Below are 18,617 nucleotides of genomic sequence, written 5' to 3'. Positions count from 1 at the left end.
GGAAATCCTTAAGATTATAAACAACATGGAATGACAAGTTGCTATCCATTGGGACCATTAGCCATCATCATGGAAAAGTACTCAATGCATATCCTCAAGTGATATAGAACATAGGAAGGCAAGCACTTTCCACAATGCTGATGATAAAATTTTATTATCTCTGGCTAGGAAATAACATGAATAACTGAATTTGTCAGAGAAGTATGGCCAGAGAGAACAACTCAGCAGAAACGGTAGTGATTTTAGAATGATTTTATTTGGGACACCTTGAGGATATTTCTCTGTGTCTCCCCAGTGCCTAGTTCGGAGGAGATACTTAATAAAGGCTGGCATTTTAATGGGCTATATTAAATAATCCCACTCAACAAGAAAGTAGATTTAACCATTTGTGCCTGATTTTGGTCATTCCCTTATCCCAGGAAATCGAATTTCAAACATGCACATTCTACAGGGCTCCTTCTGAAATTGGTGAGATTGGTCAGGTTGGACAAGTGGCAAAAAGCTGTCAGTTAGACTTCAGATTAAAAGCATCTCCATATTGCAAAACTTGGTTTTAACTTGGGTTTCAACCAAGTACTTGTGTGAATTTTGGAATTCCAGCAGCTAGAACACTTGGCAGGTAGGTGGTACAGTAGATAGAATGCCAGGCCTGGAGTTGGGAAAACATGAGTTCAAAACTGGATTCATATAATAGCTAAGTGATCTTGGGCAAGTCAAACTCTGTTTGCCTTAATTTCCTCATCTGTAAAATGGGGTTGATAATAATAGAATATATCTTTCACAATAATGGTGAAGATCAAATGAGATGATATTGCAGATGAGGAAAATGAGGCAGACAGAGGTTAAATTACTTAACCTGGGTTTCACAGCTATTCTGAGCCCCAATTTGAACTCAGGACTTTCTGATTCCAAGTCTAGCCTTCTATCCACTTCTTCACCTAGCTGGTAAAAACTACTAAAATAACATTCCTTACTCACTACCCTTTAACCCTTGTGTAATATCTTTAAGGTGTTCATTATTTTTAGGACATGTTGGATTCTTTTTAATCCCATTTAGGGTTTTCTTGGCAAAGCTACCAAAGTGGTTTTTGCCATTTTCTATCTCCATTAAATTTTACAGATAAGGAAAACTGAGGCCAATGGGATTAAGTGACTTGTTCAGGGTCACAAAACCAGAAAGTACTTGGGGTCAGATTTGAACTGTCTTCCTGACTCAAGTATTGACACTATACACTGTGACATCTAGCTATTCACTGTGACAACTAGCCATTCTTCCTATTATCTACTATGTTCAAGACCTTCTTTATTCAGAGGTCTGCCTGCCTCCTCAATGTCTTTATCTTTGCTCTTCCATATATCCCTACTCTGAATTCCTTGTCATTGCTTGTTAAATTTCTAGCCACCTGGAGATGGGAGGTTCTGGGTTCAAATAAAACCTCAGTTACTTCCTATCTTTGTGATCTTGGGCAAGTCATTTAGCCCCCCTTCCTTAGTTTTTTCCTTCTCTTGTGCCTTGGAATCAAAACATAACATTGATTCTTAGATAGAAGTTAAGGGTTTCAAAAGTGTTTTTCTACTCATTATTTAGCACACATTTCAATGCAAGATCCTTCTTGATGCTATTCTTTCAGTAATGATCTTTCTACCTTACACTTTACAAAGTACTTTAGTATTTCTGTACCTTTCCAATGTATTTACCATTTAATTTTTTATTATAGTTACCTATGTGAATATTTTGACAGCTAGGAGGTATAGTGAATGAAGAACCAGATCCAGAGTCAGGAAGACCTGAATTTTAATCCTATCTCAGACATTGACTAATTGTATGACCCTAGGTAAGTCATTTAACTCTATTTGATTCACTTTCCTCTTTTGTAAAAATAAACCAAAATAAACCAGAGAAGGAAATAGCAAACCACTCACTCCACTACCTTTGTCAAGAAAATATCAGTCAGAGGGCAGCTGGGTGGCTCAGTGGATTGAGAACCAGGCCTAGAGATGGGAGGTTCTAGGTTCAAATCTGACCTCAGACACTTCCCAGCTGTGTGACCCTGGGGAAGTCACTTGACCCCCTTGCCTAGCCCTTACCACTCTTCTGTCTTGGAGCCAATCCACAGTATTGACTCCGAGACGGAATGTAAGGGTTTAAAAAAAAAAGAAAGAAAGAAAACATCAGTCAAACACAACTAAACTGACTGAATAACAAAATGTTGGTACCTTAACCTAGGCTAGACTAAAAGTTAATTCAGAGAAAGTACAAAGTTGGATTTTTAGTTTAGCTTTTTAGTAGTTGTTTTTTCTTTATTAAACTTTCCCTCCAGAATAATGTTATCTCCTTCATGTTTCCTATGTTCCAGTCAAAGTGTTCCACTTGTTCTTGGAAAACTCTGCCTCCTCACCTTCATTGCCTGAAATCCCTGGCTCCCTCCTTCCAGGCTCAACTCTGATACTATCACCTATATGAGGTCCATTCTATTCATCCCGGTTGTTAGTGCTGTCCTCTTTATATCTGGTTTTATTCAGTCCTTTTCATTCTTTTCTAACTCTCTGAGATCCCATTTCAATTTTTCATGGCAAAGATGCTGTTGTTTTGCGTCCATGAGAGTAGAGATATTTTAATTTTATCCCTGTATCTCAAGTGCTTATCATAGTGCTTAGTATCTGCTTAATAAATGCTTGTCAAAATTTAATTGATTTCTGTTTAGGAAATGAGCCAATACTATTTTACTAGCTATCATTGCTAGAGAGGTAGTCAGTGGGCACAATGGATAGATAGAATGTTAGGACTGGAGTCAGGAAGACTCAAATTAAAAGTCTCACAGATTTGCTAATTTTATGAACTCTGGACAAGCCACTTCAATTCTTTTTGCCTCAGTTCTCTCAACTGCAAAATGGACATAATTAACAGATTTACATCCCAGGATTGTTTTAAGGATCAAATGAAATAATATATGTAGTAAGATGTTTAGCATAGTACCTGGCACCCAAAACATAGTAGTCATTTAATAAATGCTTTTATTTCTTTCCTTCCTATAAATGGGAACTTACTATGTTTTACTATTTTTTACGTCTTGTCTAGATATATTTTTTCAGTTATAAAATTCCTAAAAATCATAATTCCTCTCTGTTAACAGTATTTCTTTTCTTTAACATATAATAGTCTGAGGACAGTAGAGAAATTCTTTGAGAAAACTAAAAAAATTTCCCATCAATTCTTTCAGTATGGGTTAAATTGGAAGTCAATCTCTTTAATTAAAATCTATAAGTGAAAGATTTTTATCTTCCAACTTCTTTGTGACAGCACAAATGAGAAAATCTGGACTACTACCAGCCAGAGCTTTATGAAGCCCTACTGTCAAAGTCTGTAAAAGGAAGATACATTTTCTATTGTTTAAACACTCATCTGCCTGATACAATTTCTATGTCTTAGAATCAATTGCTATAAACATACCTTTTGTTCTGCTGTCATGGTTAAGCTTTGTAGTCGGCCAGTCATATTCCCTAAGCTCTTTTCAAAAGCTGCTACGAGATGGGCCTGTGAAAGAAATGGAAGAAATATTTTAAATGTTATCCAAGTCTTATGTGAATGGGTGAATGGAAGAATAACCTTCATTGGATAAATGCTTATTATCAGATATTATCTTTAGCTACACCACACTCATAATCTTTATGCTGGACTTTAAATATTTATTAAGTATCTAATACATTCCAGAAACTATGCTAAGCTTTAGAGATATAAAAGGAGGCAAAAGGTAGTTCTTGCCCTAAAGGAGCTTATAATCTATTAGTATTAGAAGGATCTGCATTCAATTAATGCAGAATCTTATTACAGATGTGCCCCTGGGCAATTCTCCTTACCTTTCTGTGCCTCAGGTTCCTCATCTGTAAAATGAGAGCTGTGTACTCAATACCCTCTAGATGTATGTTCTGAAGAGAAGTGCTATTTTAATCTTCTTTTGATGTAAGTTTTCTTTGACCATTTTCCAACTCTATGAGCTCATTCTTTCAGTCCCTGGACAGCTCCTTTGAATTCTAATACTAGTGGGAATAGAACCTTACAATTACTCACTCCTTCTGATTCCCCCATGACAGAAAGAGCTGACACTGAAATTTGCTGGACATAGTTCTAAGTGGCCAACTTTCCAGAAGCAAAGCTCTAAAGGAGATTGTTCAAATGGTCTAGGAGAACATGTCTCCCAGTTTTATGCTCCCCCAATGACCTTTGACAATACAGTTAACTTTTCTGCATTAACAATCATCTTCAAGTGTGAGACATCTGCTGTCAGACATAACATTAGCTTTCTTCTTTTTCTAGTTTCAAAGAATTGAGCCTACAAAATTTATCTTTGCTTTCAAAACCATTTTCAATAAAAGGGTTCAGTTCTTTTTTCCTCCTCTTCCAATTGAGGCAAGAAACAGCTATTCATGGGAAATCCCACTCATTCGGCAGCATTTTTTTAAACTTGTTTTTCTTTTTAGACTTGGCGATTTCATTTAAAACTTCAGAGAAGATACAATAAAAAAAACATTTCTTTTGTATTATGACCTTAAACACTAATACACCAAAAAAAAATTCAATTCATTGGAGGAAAAAATATATATGTACCTGTGATACTAAGTACTATGGATCCAGCTGTAGGCAAAGTGCTGGGCCTGAAGTCAGAAAAACTAATTTTCCTGAGTTTAAATCAGATCTTAGACAATTACTATCTGTGTGACTGTAGGCAAGACACTTTGCCCTTTTTGCCTCAGTTTTCTCAACTGTAAAATGAACTGGAGTAGATAATGGCAAACCACTCCAATATCTTTGCCAAGAAAACCTCAAATGCATTCACAAGAGTTGGACACAACTGAACAACATTTAATCAGGAAGAGTTGTTTCATTTTTTAAAGTATCTATTAAATATAATATTTTATCAAAGTTTTCTTGTTTATGAGTCAAGAAAGTTAAGAAGACCTGATAAAAACAACACACAAGTAAGAAGTATTTTGATAAAAGACATTATGCATACTTAGATATTAAACCACAACATAACTAAAAGTAAAGAATATTGAGAATGTTTTCATCCAAAGAGTTTATCTGGAATCTTTCCATCCTCCTGTATTTGGGAAGAAATAGAATTAAAAAATTATTCTATTTTTAAGTATCTGAAAAAAAAGAGATACCATGATCTGTAACATTAATATATTCTAATGATTAATACTCATTTTGGTTTATAGAAAATCTGGGGTTTCATATGCTAAGATATTCAATTTCTCAGGGCTCAGTTCGTCATCTATAAAATAAAAGACTAGAAAGGATGATATTTATGAGCCCCCTAATTATCAAATGTGAACCAATGAAGCTTTCCTAAGTATTACAACCAATATTTAAGGGATAGAAGCAGCCATCAGTCATTACTGGCTTAGCATTCTTTCTTTCATGGATTAGACTTTCATTCCCAGTGTTTTGTTTACTTCTAGTCTTTCAGTTTCTGACTCCTGACTTTCAGGAAAGAGGATGATGAGGGGTGGTAGTGGGGAAGAAGAGACATGGCTATAGAGAATGTTGTTCATCCAGGCTTCACTCAAACTCTATATTTATTCCTAAGTCATAGCTTAAACCAGACTGTTTTTAATTCCCTAGAAATAGGGAAGAAAAGACAGAATATCATATTCTGACAAAATACTTAGGAAAGTCCTTCCAGATAATTGATACAGTGATGAATCTGGGAAAGAAGTGCTTATTAACCTTTCACTACAATTTTATAATAATCAACAGCAGTGTCATCAGGGATGGTGATTTCTGTTATCAATACTATTCCACTTTTGTCAAATAATTGCACAACTAAGCAATTTTTGTTTATTATAAGATGAACTGAATTTCAATAGTGGACTAGTGGAGAAATTTCCAGTTTCTTATAAATATATATCCAGGGGAATATTTCTCTTTAAAAATTAAACTATTGCTTGTGGATTTACATGAAATTTTGTTTTGTTTGTTTCTTTTTTTTTTCAAGAGAGCTGTGTAAACAAGAGAGAAATGTTCAATAGGAATGGAAAAAAAGGGAGGGGGGTCATTGTTCAGTCTCTGATATACATTCACTATTCATCCAAAAAGGAAAGTGCACTGATAAATAATAAACAAAGCAGTAGGAATGTGAAATTAGGAATTTCTTCCTAAATTCTTTGCAAGAAAAGGAAATATAATAAATTCTTTAATAGTCAGAAGGCTTATAACTTTCAAATACTCACATAAAGACTCATAGATGGCTTAGTTCTTTCTCTAAAATAAATATTCCCACTTAATTCATTGTTCTGAACATACAGCTGAGTGACGAAAGTGGGTATTTACTAGGATACTATATAGTAATCATGTCTAGTTTAATAGAATTGAATCAGGAATTGGGATGAGGAGGGAAGTGGCCAAAATTGGTAAAAAAATTATAGCTTTGGGTAATTTTTGTCCTCTCTAATGCTTTACATATTTCTTAAATGATCACTGTCACCTTTGGTGTATACATTCATTGGGAGAAGAGATATAATTTTTGTATAATAAATAATTTGAGATCCCAAGTTCAAAACTTCCCTCAAATAAATATAGAAGAAACTAGGATTATAAGTCTGATCAAAATAAACACTCCTGAAAAAGATTTGGTATGCACATTCAGATGTCAAAGGAGGGCACTCTACAAAATAATCAATTCTTTTGTCATTTATAGGAATATAAAGAAGACTATTTGAAAGATTACATATTCATTAACTTTGCCAAAGGGGTAATATGAAATAGGGCATAGAATTTTGGGCTCAGAAGTCAAGGAGCCTTGGTTGCAAGATAAATCTGTAATATTCCCTGTTTGCCTTTTGGCAAGTAATTTAACATGAGACTCATTTGCCTGATTTATAAAATTAGAAAGATAACAAATGAATGACCTGTTTCCCATTATTGTCTAATGTATATAAACTATTTTTTCAAACTTTAAAGCACTGTATGAATTTTATGTATCATTTAAAATATTATTTCAATTAATTATTCTATTATCTTTGTACTCTCATGCCCAGAGGATTAGAGGAAACAATAAAATCAAATGCATTCTTCCATGTAAACATGTACCTTGGGCCAGAAAAAATTAATAAGGTTATTGCATAAAGAACATAAATACATTTTTATCCTATTACTTAAATCTTTTGAATACATCCAAGTCAAACTATTTCACAGCAAAATAAACCCTAAGATTTGTTAAATTTTCATAAAGGAAATTTCCAAGGGAAGCTGTTTATTGCTAAAAGGCTATATTCCAAAAATTTATCTTCTAAGACTCCTTGGAATTATAAGGATAAGTGAGTTCACTATCCAAATCAGACCATAAGCAAGCATTGTCCCTAAAGATTAGGAATTTGTGGGTTTTAAAGTTTAATTATAAAGCTGTCATTGCAATTGCGCACAAACTTGAATAAACTACTTCTTCTACTGCTGCCTATTTCATCAAAATAGCAAGAGGAAAACCATAAAAGCAATGATTATTGCTTTAGAGAAATGGGTTATTATAAAGATTAACCTATGGTAGTAGGGGGGTTATTGCGCTATTTTGGAAACTTCAGAGCAGTAAAGAAAATAATTTTTATGCTTTGAGTAAACCTGTGCACAGATTCTCATCAGCTTTGTTTGGCCTGAGGTTTTGGGGGTGGGACAGAGAGAGAAAGAGAGATAGACAGAGAGATAGAGAGACAGAGGTTCAGTTTTCTGATCAACTATACAACAAAATAACATTCCTTAAAGGAAGAAAGTTAAATGGGTCACTTCCATAGTCAAAACCCTTATGCTTTACCCTATGGATTCTCACATAAAGTTTAAAACCCTCCTGGTGTTCAAGATATGCCACAATGAACCTTTTTCAACCTCACAGAAAAACTTTTATCTTGAATTTAACTTTCCATCTCCGAAATCTATATATTAAAAGAAGGCACCACCCATTTCTGGAATGTGTTCCTTCTTCCTTTCCATCTTTTAGGAGCACTAATTTCTTTTCAAGCTACTACTATTATATACTATAAATGATATAGTATAAATGAAACTAAAAATGTTTTCAAAACTATTGGAGCCATTATTATTATTTTCTCCTCATTAGACTTATTAAATTTCCCATCTTCCCCAGCTCAATGATCTATATGCAGTAGGTATTTATATCCTTTTTTTGAATTTCAATGTTAATACACAAGGGTTAACCTTTGGACCCGAATGGTACATTTAAGAAATAGAACTTTTCCAGTCTAGTTGGGACCTAAAGGGGACTTTAGAGAAGATTTAGATCAGCCATCCATTCAATGTCAAAAGGAGTGGAAGCCGATATATAGGACATTTAAAAGAAAGTTGTGAAGGCAAAGCCAAGGGATAATTTTCATCTTTATAATAGTCTTGATGAAAATTAAAGACAAAGTAAACCAATGAGGTTAACAAAAAGCAATGCCATTTATAATACAGGAGAATATGTCCTGTTTAAAATTTTATAGATGTATGATAGCTATGTCACATTATGGATCTTCCTGAGTGTGAAGGAAAGGAAGAGTTATTCTAGCTTTGAGCCTGAATTTTCTTTGACCAATAGGAAGGTTTATAGCCAGTACTCAATTTTGTCCCAGTGATGATGAATCTCTGCTGCTTTTACTTAGATGGAATCTGTCAAAGTAATAGATGAAAAAATATTTTGTAAGCATTAAGGAGTGGGTGTTAATTAATATATATTTATTCTTAATTTCTGATTCCTGCACAATAGCCTGAAGAGATACTCAGAGATAATTTCTTGGGCTATGAACAAATAAAACAGATAACTCAGATAAGCTTGGCCTTTGTTTGTTCTTATATTTTGGAGTGACTTCCCAACTATATGAAAAATACCCACATTGGATATATAGAATTGGTCAATGGCTTCAAATTAAAAAATAATCATGGAATATATTCCATGATTACTTAGATTATTTGAATAATCTCTATTACAGTCATCCAAAGTTACACTTCCTTTTAAACTGACCTATATATGGGAAATAATTTGAATGTGACTTCGAGCCTGAATGGAGAAATTATGATTTCCCTTTGTCAGTGGCTAGTGGTGAGGAAGGGAAAACTGTCAGTTCATTTAACATGAAAAAGCATGTTAAATTTTCTAGTAAACAAAGAGCACACATTTTTCAAGTGAAATATCACTCCCAGGGCTAATTTAACTATATTAAAAATAATTTTAATCTGATGAAAGACAGAAAATGCATCCTTATTCCACATTAATTTAAGGTTTTTTAAAATGTTGATTTTAACCAGTAGCAACATTCAGAATTATCCAAGAGGCTAAGGAAGATCAAGATTCATAAAAGTCTGATTAGCCAATGCCCACTTACTGAATAAGCCAAAACATCATGATGGAAAGACATGGTGTAGGGAAGCTAAGTGGTTTGGTAGATTTATAACCAGGCTTGGAGATGGAAGGATCTGGGTTCAAATCTAGCCTCAGACATTTTCTAGCTGGATGACTCTAGGCAAGTCACTTGATCCCCATTGCCTAGCCTTTAACACTCTTCTATCTTGGAACAAATACACAGTATTGATTCCAAGATGGAAGGTAAAGGAAGGAAGAAAGGAAGGGAGCAAAGAAGCAAGGAAGCAAGGAAGGAAGGAAGCAAGAAAAGGAAGGAAAGAAGGAAGGAAGGAAGGAAAGAAGGGAGAAAGGAAGAAATCAAGAAAGTAAGGAAGCAAGGAAGGAAGGAAGCAAGGAAGGAAGGAATTTTGGAGTCTCAAGAGTCACTGACTCTCCTGTGGCCTTTCCTGTTTGTCCCCTGCTATTGTCTGGCTGTTTACTGAAAGGACATCAGTTTTAAAAGAGTTAAAAAACAGTATTAGTGAAGTTATTACATGTGCTTCCTAGAGGTTCCCTTGATTCGGTACAATTTCACAACCTTTTTATTTTTCCATCACTCAGAGGAGAGAGCAGAAAATCTGAACACATTCTACCAAATATTGACTAAACTATGTCAGGCAAGTAGAAAGTGATAGAAATATCTGCATGTCAAACTAAAAACTACCTTCCTAGAACTAAAATTTATATTTGTTTGCTTACTGAGAAATACTAACGAGAGAAAATGCTGAACTTCAAAAAATCATAAACAGAAACCTATTCTAGAGACAGTGTTTCCATCCATCATATTCAATCTCCCATCTTAGGGCCTTGGCACAGGCAATGGAATGCATCCCATCCTTCAATCTGGAATGTAACAAAAACCTTGCTAGGAAGGATAAGCCTGGTCTTTCTTGAAAAAATAAAACTGCTGGGGTATTGTGGCTTTTAACTTTTTCCCTCTCCATCCTTCCATCCCTATCTTCTCTATTTTCCTCTCCCAAAGGGGAAGAATTTAAATCCTAAACCTCAGAAATAAGAGAAAGGGAAGAAACCATGGCCAGAAGATCAGCAATGTTAAATGCAATGAGAGGTCAAGGAGGATAACAACTGAGAAGAGACCAACAGATTTGATTTGGAAATTAATAGGTCTTGCTGAATTCAGCAGAATTAAATTGTATATGTACTGTCTACACTAATAAAAAAGCCATAACACTTAGATGTTGAGAAGAAAAATAAATAGTTTTTTTTTAGCCAGACAGAAATGTGAAGATAGTTATGTGAAGAAAATGCCTTGGCTCATGTTGAGAGAGCATTACAAATAAATAAAAATAGAACTTTCCCCTCCTTATCCATTTAATGAGATCAATAGAGATCAGTTCAGAGGGAATGAAATGAAACATGAACTATGGATGAAAATTGGCCATGATCAGACTGTCTTCACCTTGAGTGGAAATAATCAAATGTTATGTAAAATCTGTGATGGGTTTTTTTCTGCTCCAAGAAATCCATCTTGGCATTAAGGATCTAAGACTGATTAGCTCCATTCCAGGATTGTTTATAGTTAACAATCAGCTTATGAATGATTCAAGTCCTGGAATACCTTGAAAGACTTTCTTCTCCCTCATAAGACTCATATCTTAACATAGAGCATGGTATCAAGTAGTGGATGGGAACTAGGAATCAGAAACAATGGTTAATATTCTCATTTCTATAAGCAGGTAGTTATAGAACTTTGGGTAGCCCATTTTATACCGTTCCCACCTTAATTTTCCATATTGCTAAAATGTGAGGGCTTGACTAAATTCCCTTTTACTCTAAAATTGGAGTCTTTTACCTTTCTGCCTCTCCCCAATCCTCTGCCTAATATTAAAACCTTTTATTTATATTTTTTGTTTCCTTATCTGTAAATGAAGGAGCTAGAAAAGTTCTCTCTAGCTCTAAATCTATGATCCTTTATTCATGGGCTGCATCTTCTTGTATCCTCCAGCTTCCTCCTAATTCATCCTTCTCACTAATTGTTCATCTGTCTCCCAACATAGCAGTGACCATACATGTCTCTTTCACGATTGAGTAACTAACACCTCAGAAAACCCTAATTGTCCCATACTTTAACTTTCCAATGTTTCTGTCGTGATAGTTTTCAATCCTGAATACCCCTACCACTCAATATTGTGTCATATATGAATCACTATCTCTTCTCATATATATGTGATACACACACACACACACACATACAAACACACATATATATAATATAGAAAGTTCTTTTATTTTAAACCCTGACCTTCAGTCTTGGAATAAATCCTGTGTACCACAGAAGAGTGGTATGGGCTAGGCAATGGAGATTTAGTGTCTTGCCCAGGGTGATATAGCCAGTGAAAGTTCTTTTTGTAAAGGAATAAATTTCACCTAATATAAGCTTAAGTTATATTAATAAAATGTTAACTGAATTGAATTGCATTTTTTATCTCTGCCCACAAAACCCTTGCCCCTCCTCCTTAATTTATCTAGTTCATTGAAAGAATTTTTCTATCTAATGTTCTAGTTGAGACCCTCATCTTTTCTTACCTAAACTATTAAAACTACTTCTTGCTTCATCTTCCTGTTTTCAGTTTATCCTGTCCCTAATCCACATCTTACAATCCAACCGCATAATCTTGCTAATGTAACAACGCTCAGTTCCATTCATTTTTGTGCCCATAAACTTGCAATATCTCCAATTACCTGGTCAAGGGAGTAAAAATTCAAGATCCTGGCATTTAAATTTCTTCCCATTTGCAGCCTATCTCTTATTTCTCTTCATAAATTCTATATTCCTGCTAAACTGAGCTACTCCCCAGTTCCTGGTTCTTGTCTCAACCTCCCCAGTTTCTGATTATGCCATTCCCTCCAGCCAAGAATGGGTACCTTCTTCCCCTGCCTAAATTGACTGACCTAACTTTCCTTATGGCCCAATTCATATAATATAAATATCTCCTGTATGATCCCTTCCTTGACCTCCACCAACGACATGACAATTATCCTATTCGAGTGAAACTGGACCTCTCCTTTGCATTTATTTCATTCTCCTCTATATCTTACTGTACTTATTTATATAGAGATCTTTTCCTCAGTTAAACTGCAAGATCCTTGAAAGAAGTATCTATCCTACAAAAGTAATTCCACAAATCAATCAACCAATCATTAATATTTCTTAATTTAATTTAGTAACCACAAACTAGGCATTTTGGTGATACCAAGAAAGGCAAAAACACTGGCCCTCTCTTCTAGGAATTTACATTAGAATGAAGATGACATGTAAACAAGTATGCCCAAGATATACTCTGAATGGCTAGAAGGTAGTCTAAGAGAAGAGCTTACATTAGCAGTTGTCTGAACAAATAAAGGCCTCCTATAGTATATGGGATTTGAGCCCAGTCTGCAAAACTAAGAGGCAGAAGTGAGTACAACAGAATACAAAGGGAGAAATAAAGACACATTCAAAGAACTGCAGGTCAGTTTATGACTGGAAGAGAATAAAGGTTTCCTCTATGAATTTTTGTCTCATGTAAGTAATATGTATCTTCTTTTAAACATGATGAACATGGAAATGTAATCTGGAAAAAATAAAATTTATATATTTTTTAAATATCCAAAAAACAGAGAAGGGAATGACATTCCACTCTAATATCTTCTCCAAGAAAACCCCAAATGTGGTTAGAGGGTATTGGACAGAATTTAAAACAATTAAACAAAGTGGACTGCAAAGATAAGAATGGGACATGAAAAGCTTTAAATAACAAACAATGGAGTTCATACTTGATTGCAGAGGTAATTGATGGCCACTGGAGATCATTGAATGGATCAGAAGGAAAATCTATGCTTTAGGGGAAAAAAAGGTAGAGAGGTATTTGAAGAAGGAGTCCAAGTAAACTATAGCAATAGCTCAAGATGAAAGAGAGGGGGGCCTGACTTACAGTTGTGTCTGAGTGGAGAGAAGGGGAAGATGTTGAGGTTAAAAAGTATAAGATTTGGCAATGAGAGGTATTGTTAGGGTAAATGAGAGTGAGGAGTTGAAAATGAATCCAAGGTTGTGAAACTGAGACACTAGTGGAATGGTGATGCCTTCAACAGTAAAAAATTATCTAATAATTAAATTCCCTAATCTAATAATTAAATGAACAAAAGTAATCTAATAATTAAAATATACTTTAATTTTAGAAGAGACAAAGATTTGGTGAGAAATAGAGGGACTCTTTCAGATATACTGTGTTTCAGACATCTATGGGACTTCTAGTTTGAGGTGTACAAAAATTTTGTTGTTCAGTTCTTTCAGTCTTGTCTGACTTTGTGATGCCAGTAGGGGTTTTCTTGGCAAAGATAGTGGAGTGGTTTGCCATTTCCTTCTCCAGATCATTTTATAGATGAGGAAACTGAAGCAAACTGGATTAAATGATTATTACATTATATAGCTAGTGTCTGAGGCCAGATTGAATTAGATATCCTTGATTCCAGGCTCAGCACTCTATCTACTATACCACCATGATGCTTGTGTCCAAAAGATAGTGATGATAAGCAAGAAGCCCTCAAGAGAAAGATTTAGGTTGGTTTTACAGATCTGGAAATCTTCTGCACTAAGACTCACAGAAGCCAGATGAGATCACCAAGTGAGATAATAAAAGTGATAAAAATAAAGATGGCCTTGGGCAGTGCATTGGGGAACTACCCAGGATTGGTGTTCATGATGAGAATGAAGAATCAAAAAATTGGGAATGAGAAGTCCTCTTTAGAGAGGAGAAAAACCAGAAGAGATGAGACAATAAGTTTAAAATACTGTAGAGAATTCAAGAAAGGCTGTAAACTCTAGTAGCTCCCTCTGTTACCTCTATGATCAATTCAAACTTCTCTGTTTAGCATGTAAGGCTATTTTCTTCCTAGAACCATCCAAGCTTTTTAGATTTATTACCTCTATCACACACACACACACACACACACACACACACACACACACACACACACACACACACACACACACACACACACACACACACACACACACACACACTGTTATTGTTGTTTTTCAGTTTTGACTTGTATCTCCAGTGCTCTTAGTGCAGTATTGTTTAATCATTTCAATTGTGTTCAACTCTTAGAGACTCATTTGCAGTTTTGTTGGAAAAGATATTGTAGTGGTTTGCCATTTCTCCATTTCATTTTTCACAGATGAAGAACTGAGGCAAACAAGGTCAAGTGACTTACCCTGGGTAACACAGCTAGTAATTATCTGAGGTCATATTTGAACTCAAATAGATAAGCCTTTCTGATTCCAAATCTGGTACTCTAGCCACTTGTCCATTAAATAAAACACTTGAAAATTAAGTAAGTAGCAAAGAATATCTTATACTCATACAAAGAGGCCCACATCACAGCACTGGAATTTCTAAACATTTATTTTATATAAAAAACCAAATATGACTTACATTTGCTGAAAGCTGAGATGTGAGGGTTGCAACCTTTTCTTGTGATGCAACCAGCTCCCTCCGTAGTTTATGAATTTGCTGAATTTGAGGAGAAAAAAATTGAATTGAATTTGCTTCATTAACATTCTCATGAGTGACATCATAAAACAGATATTAAATAGACAAATGATGAAAATAGATGGGGCATTTAATTTAACTTTTATTTTATTTTTTACTATATTCCAGGTGTAATACTAATGACACTAGCAATTAAAAAGGTCTTAAATATGGAAACACTGACAAATTTTTTCATCTCTAGTCAACCTTGTTACATCCAGAGAGGTTTGTTACCAACATACTGATTAGCAAATAATGAGTTTTTTTCAAGCACAATAAATAATAAATGTAGAAGGGTTCCACTCTGAAATATTAGTAAAGGAAAATGAATGAAACTATGTTTGTGTATAGTTAAATATCTACTTGATTATTATATTTTCATTAATTCATTTATTAAGGACAGGTGAATTCGTTTCACTCAGAAGAGATATACTCAGTTAAAGGACATTATTTAAATTAAGATTCTCCCTACAAAAATTCCAAATCTTAAGAGAAAGAAAAACCAAAATTCCATTTATGATATACCTGGAGTGGTGAATAAGATGGAAGAACATAACTATACGTGATTCACAGTTAAAGATAAAAGAATATTTTTCCTTTCCCCTTTACCTCCCTTCTCAAAAAAAGGTATTTTCCTTTCTTATTTTCTATCCTCTTCTATTTAATTTATAGTAACCAAACCACACTAGATAAAAGGTTTTTAGAACATTATTAGTCTCAAACTATTATAAAAATACACTGTGTTGGGTCCTACATTGGCAAAAATGTCTAGATTCTTGTGTGTGTATGTTCTGCTTTTAGAGCTCCCGTGATCTTTTTCTAACTGTTTCTATATATCCAAGTTTGACTTCTTTAAGGTCTGTAGAAAATCCTATAGTTCACATGTACCAAGTTTCTTCTCTAAGATGTGTACTTAGAAGGTACTAGGGACATATACATTGCCTAGTAGAGCATTTTCATTCAATTATACCTCAATGGGATTGGCAGTAGTGTTGGTATATGATACATCCATTCTTTAAGATGGGAAGAAAGTATTTTTTTCTTTTTTTAATTAAAAAAGATGAGCCATTAAACTAATTGCTACCCATTAACTTCTAATACCAATGCTTTCCCCCAAATTAACTGAGACATTAGCTTAAAAATATTATGGCTGATAAAGATAAGATTTTTACTAACTTGTTGTTACTTTCATTTCAAGGGTTAATTCATGTTGACTTCACAGTAAACATTATCAATATGAGGCATGGAATTTAAGTGATTAGTGGCAGTATTATTTGTTTCATGAAAATCTTAGGGCATTTAAGAATTCAACATGCCTTTTCCTTAAAGGATTTGGGCTTTTAAGGTTAAATTTTTTTCTAATCATATAAGGCTCTTTTCTCTCCTTCTTGCCCCCCCCCCACACCCCCAGCTGAATCTATGGCAAGTTGCTTTAGTCAAAAAGAATATTATTGACATGATTCTTTTAAATTCTCTTTTTCTCTTCCACATGAAGTTGGGAATTAAGGTCTAACATCAATTAACTTGGGAATTTGATCTATATCATTTTCAAATAAAGCATATTTAGGGATAATTTCTTATACTATAATTTCAGAAAAACAGTAATGTTCTATGTGAAGAGAGCTGTAGATCAAATAGAAAAATAGAAAACTCTCAGGATTTTTTTGTAAATGAAACTCAGATTATTACTATATAAAATGAGATACTTCCTGATAAGCAAATACAATTATAGTATTTTCATGTATTTTAAAGGGCTCTGCAGGAATATTCTTAGATCTCTAGATATAATGCCACCAAGTCATCTTAGATAAATGCCTAGTATATATTTAAAGCTATTTAGGTAAAAAAAATCATTTTTATGTGGGTGGTCTATTACAACAGAAAATTCTACTTCAATCTACAACATTTGGAATAGAATCCGTTTGATATGATCTAAAATGCATGCATCAAAAGTAATGCTATTCTAAAAATAAAAAAAAAATGTAATGACCCCATTATGTAGTGTAGATAGTAAAAAGGAGTTTGGAACTGCTGTGGAAGCAAAGAGATTAGATATTTCCTGATCTATTTCAAGCTTTTCACCCAGTTATAGGCTTTTAGTAGAAAAAGAAAAAGGTTTATCATGGAAAGTACTTTAAGCATTTGGACTTCATGGACATGCTTCAGTCTACCAACTTTAAACACAGAATTGCATGAACAACAATACCTATACTGAAGAAGGATAATTCAATAAGGTTTGCAGGGAAGGAATTTATCTGCATGAGTAGATACCAACTCATCTTTTCTTTTCTCCCCCCGCCCTCCTTTATGGTTGTGTTGGCTTGGCATAAACCATTCAGAAAATCATTTCTTCTCTTTGAATCCAGTCTGAGTAAAAGTTCCCCATGGCAAAGTCACATCTTACATAATTGCAAACACACACATTTCTCCAGGCACACATTTGACTTCAATACGATGGAGTACATGCTGATGCTTTTGTATAGCATTTACCCCACAAGTCTAATGGAATGGCCATCAGAATCTTAAGTGACTTTGACAATGACCAAATGGGTTTGGGTGAGGGGCTTCAAATCTTTCATTGTGCTGTAAAAATGTCGTGTCTGTGGGATTCCAAGGGTCTGGGAAATTAACATTGGGATAAGATGGAGATAAAGGAGACTACAGTCCAGAAATCTGGTTGGTGAAAGTGCCTGGAGCATTTCCCTTTCATCTGGAAGGGTCTTTTGGTGTGAACAATTCTGGTACCTGTCTACAGTATTTCAGAAAAATATTCAGGTAAACAGAAGAGTCCATAACTGTTCAGCCATTGTCTCATGGAGACCCCTAGTGGCAGAAATGTTCCATTATTCATAAATGGAACAGCATTCTTAACATGCAATAGAGAGCTAGAGCTAATGATAGACAGACAAAAGGATAGAGAGATAGAGAGGAAAGATGACAGAGGTGTAGAGATGATTGATAAAGACAGGCAGAAATAGAGATGATAAGAGGATCATGGTTATCATATAGATTTTACCTCGGAATGTGCTTTTTCTTCAGCCTGCAAAGGAGAGAGTATGACGTCAGAATCAGAGCAATTTAGCACACAGTAAAAATGAAATGCATTCTGGGCTTACATAAAGACAATTGCACATATGCACATTGGGCATGATGAATCAGCAGGAAATTTAAAAAAAGATGTTAAAAGTCATGAGTTTTAAGTTAAAATTGTCAAAATAAATTGGGTAGAAATGTAAGCAAATTGGCTGGATGTATAAGTTATAATAGAAGTCTGGACTTTGCGACAGGGAGACCCATGTTGGAATTTGGGTACTCCCACTTACCAAATGTGAAATTATAGAGGTCATTTCATATTGGGCTTTCATGTCCTCATCTGTAAAAAGAGGGGATTGGACTAGATCTCCAAATTTCCTTCTAGTGTTAAACTTATTACACTATAATATTTTAAGAATGCTTTTTTCTTTTTTTTCATGTTTATAGGTCAACAAGTAGTTTTAATGGTATCTACAAATGTGAAAACGTTCCTGGATTTAGAGGCATAGGATCTGGGTTCAACTTTGCCTCTGTTGTTATTGATTGTCCTTGAATGAGTCATTTTACTTCTCTTGGTTAGAGATCATTCTCTTTGCTAGTAAATAAGTCATTGGATTACATATTTTCTTTACAAATCTTTTCATGTCAAAATCAATGATTCTAT

The 18,617-nt window shown here is 34.4% G+C and overlaps 1 protein-coding gene across 39 annotated transcripts in view; it reads right to left on the bottom strand.

Moving 5' to 3' along the window:
- Positions 1 to 18,617, bottom strand: part of NAV3 (neuron navigator 3) — a 1,103,979-nt gene that overhangs the window by 67,458 nt on the left and 1,017,904 nt on the right. For all 39 annotated transcript variants that reach the window (XM_056798500.1, XM_056798493.1, XM_056798499.1 and 36 more), the window contains 3 exons: positions 17,937 to 17,960; positions 14,825 to 14,902; positions 3,452 to 3,535 (listed from right to left, as the gene is read on the bottom strand). In XM_056798500.1, coding sequence (XP_056654478.1) covers positions 3,452 to 3,535; positions 14,825 to 14,902; positions 17,937 to 17,960 — 186 coding nt within the window. The remainder of the gene's footprint in view (positions 1 to 3,451; positions 3,536 to 14,824; positions 14,903 to 17,936; positions 17,961 to 18,617) is intronic.

The sequence above is a fragment of the Monodelphis domestica genome, chromosome 5 (assembly GCF_027887165.1).
Source record: "Monodelphis domestica isolate mMonDom1 chromosome 5, mMonDom1.pri, whole genome shotgun sequence".
Classification (NCBI taxonomy): domain Eukaryota; kingdom Metazoa; phylum Chordata; class Mammalia; order Didelphimorphia; family Didelphidae; genus Monodelphis; species Monodelphis domestica.
This window is presented reverse-complemented; position numbering and strand designations above follow the sequence as displayed.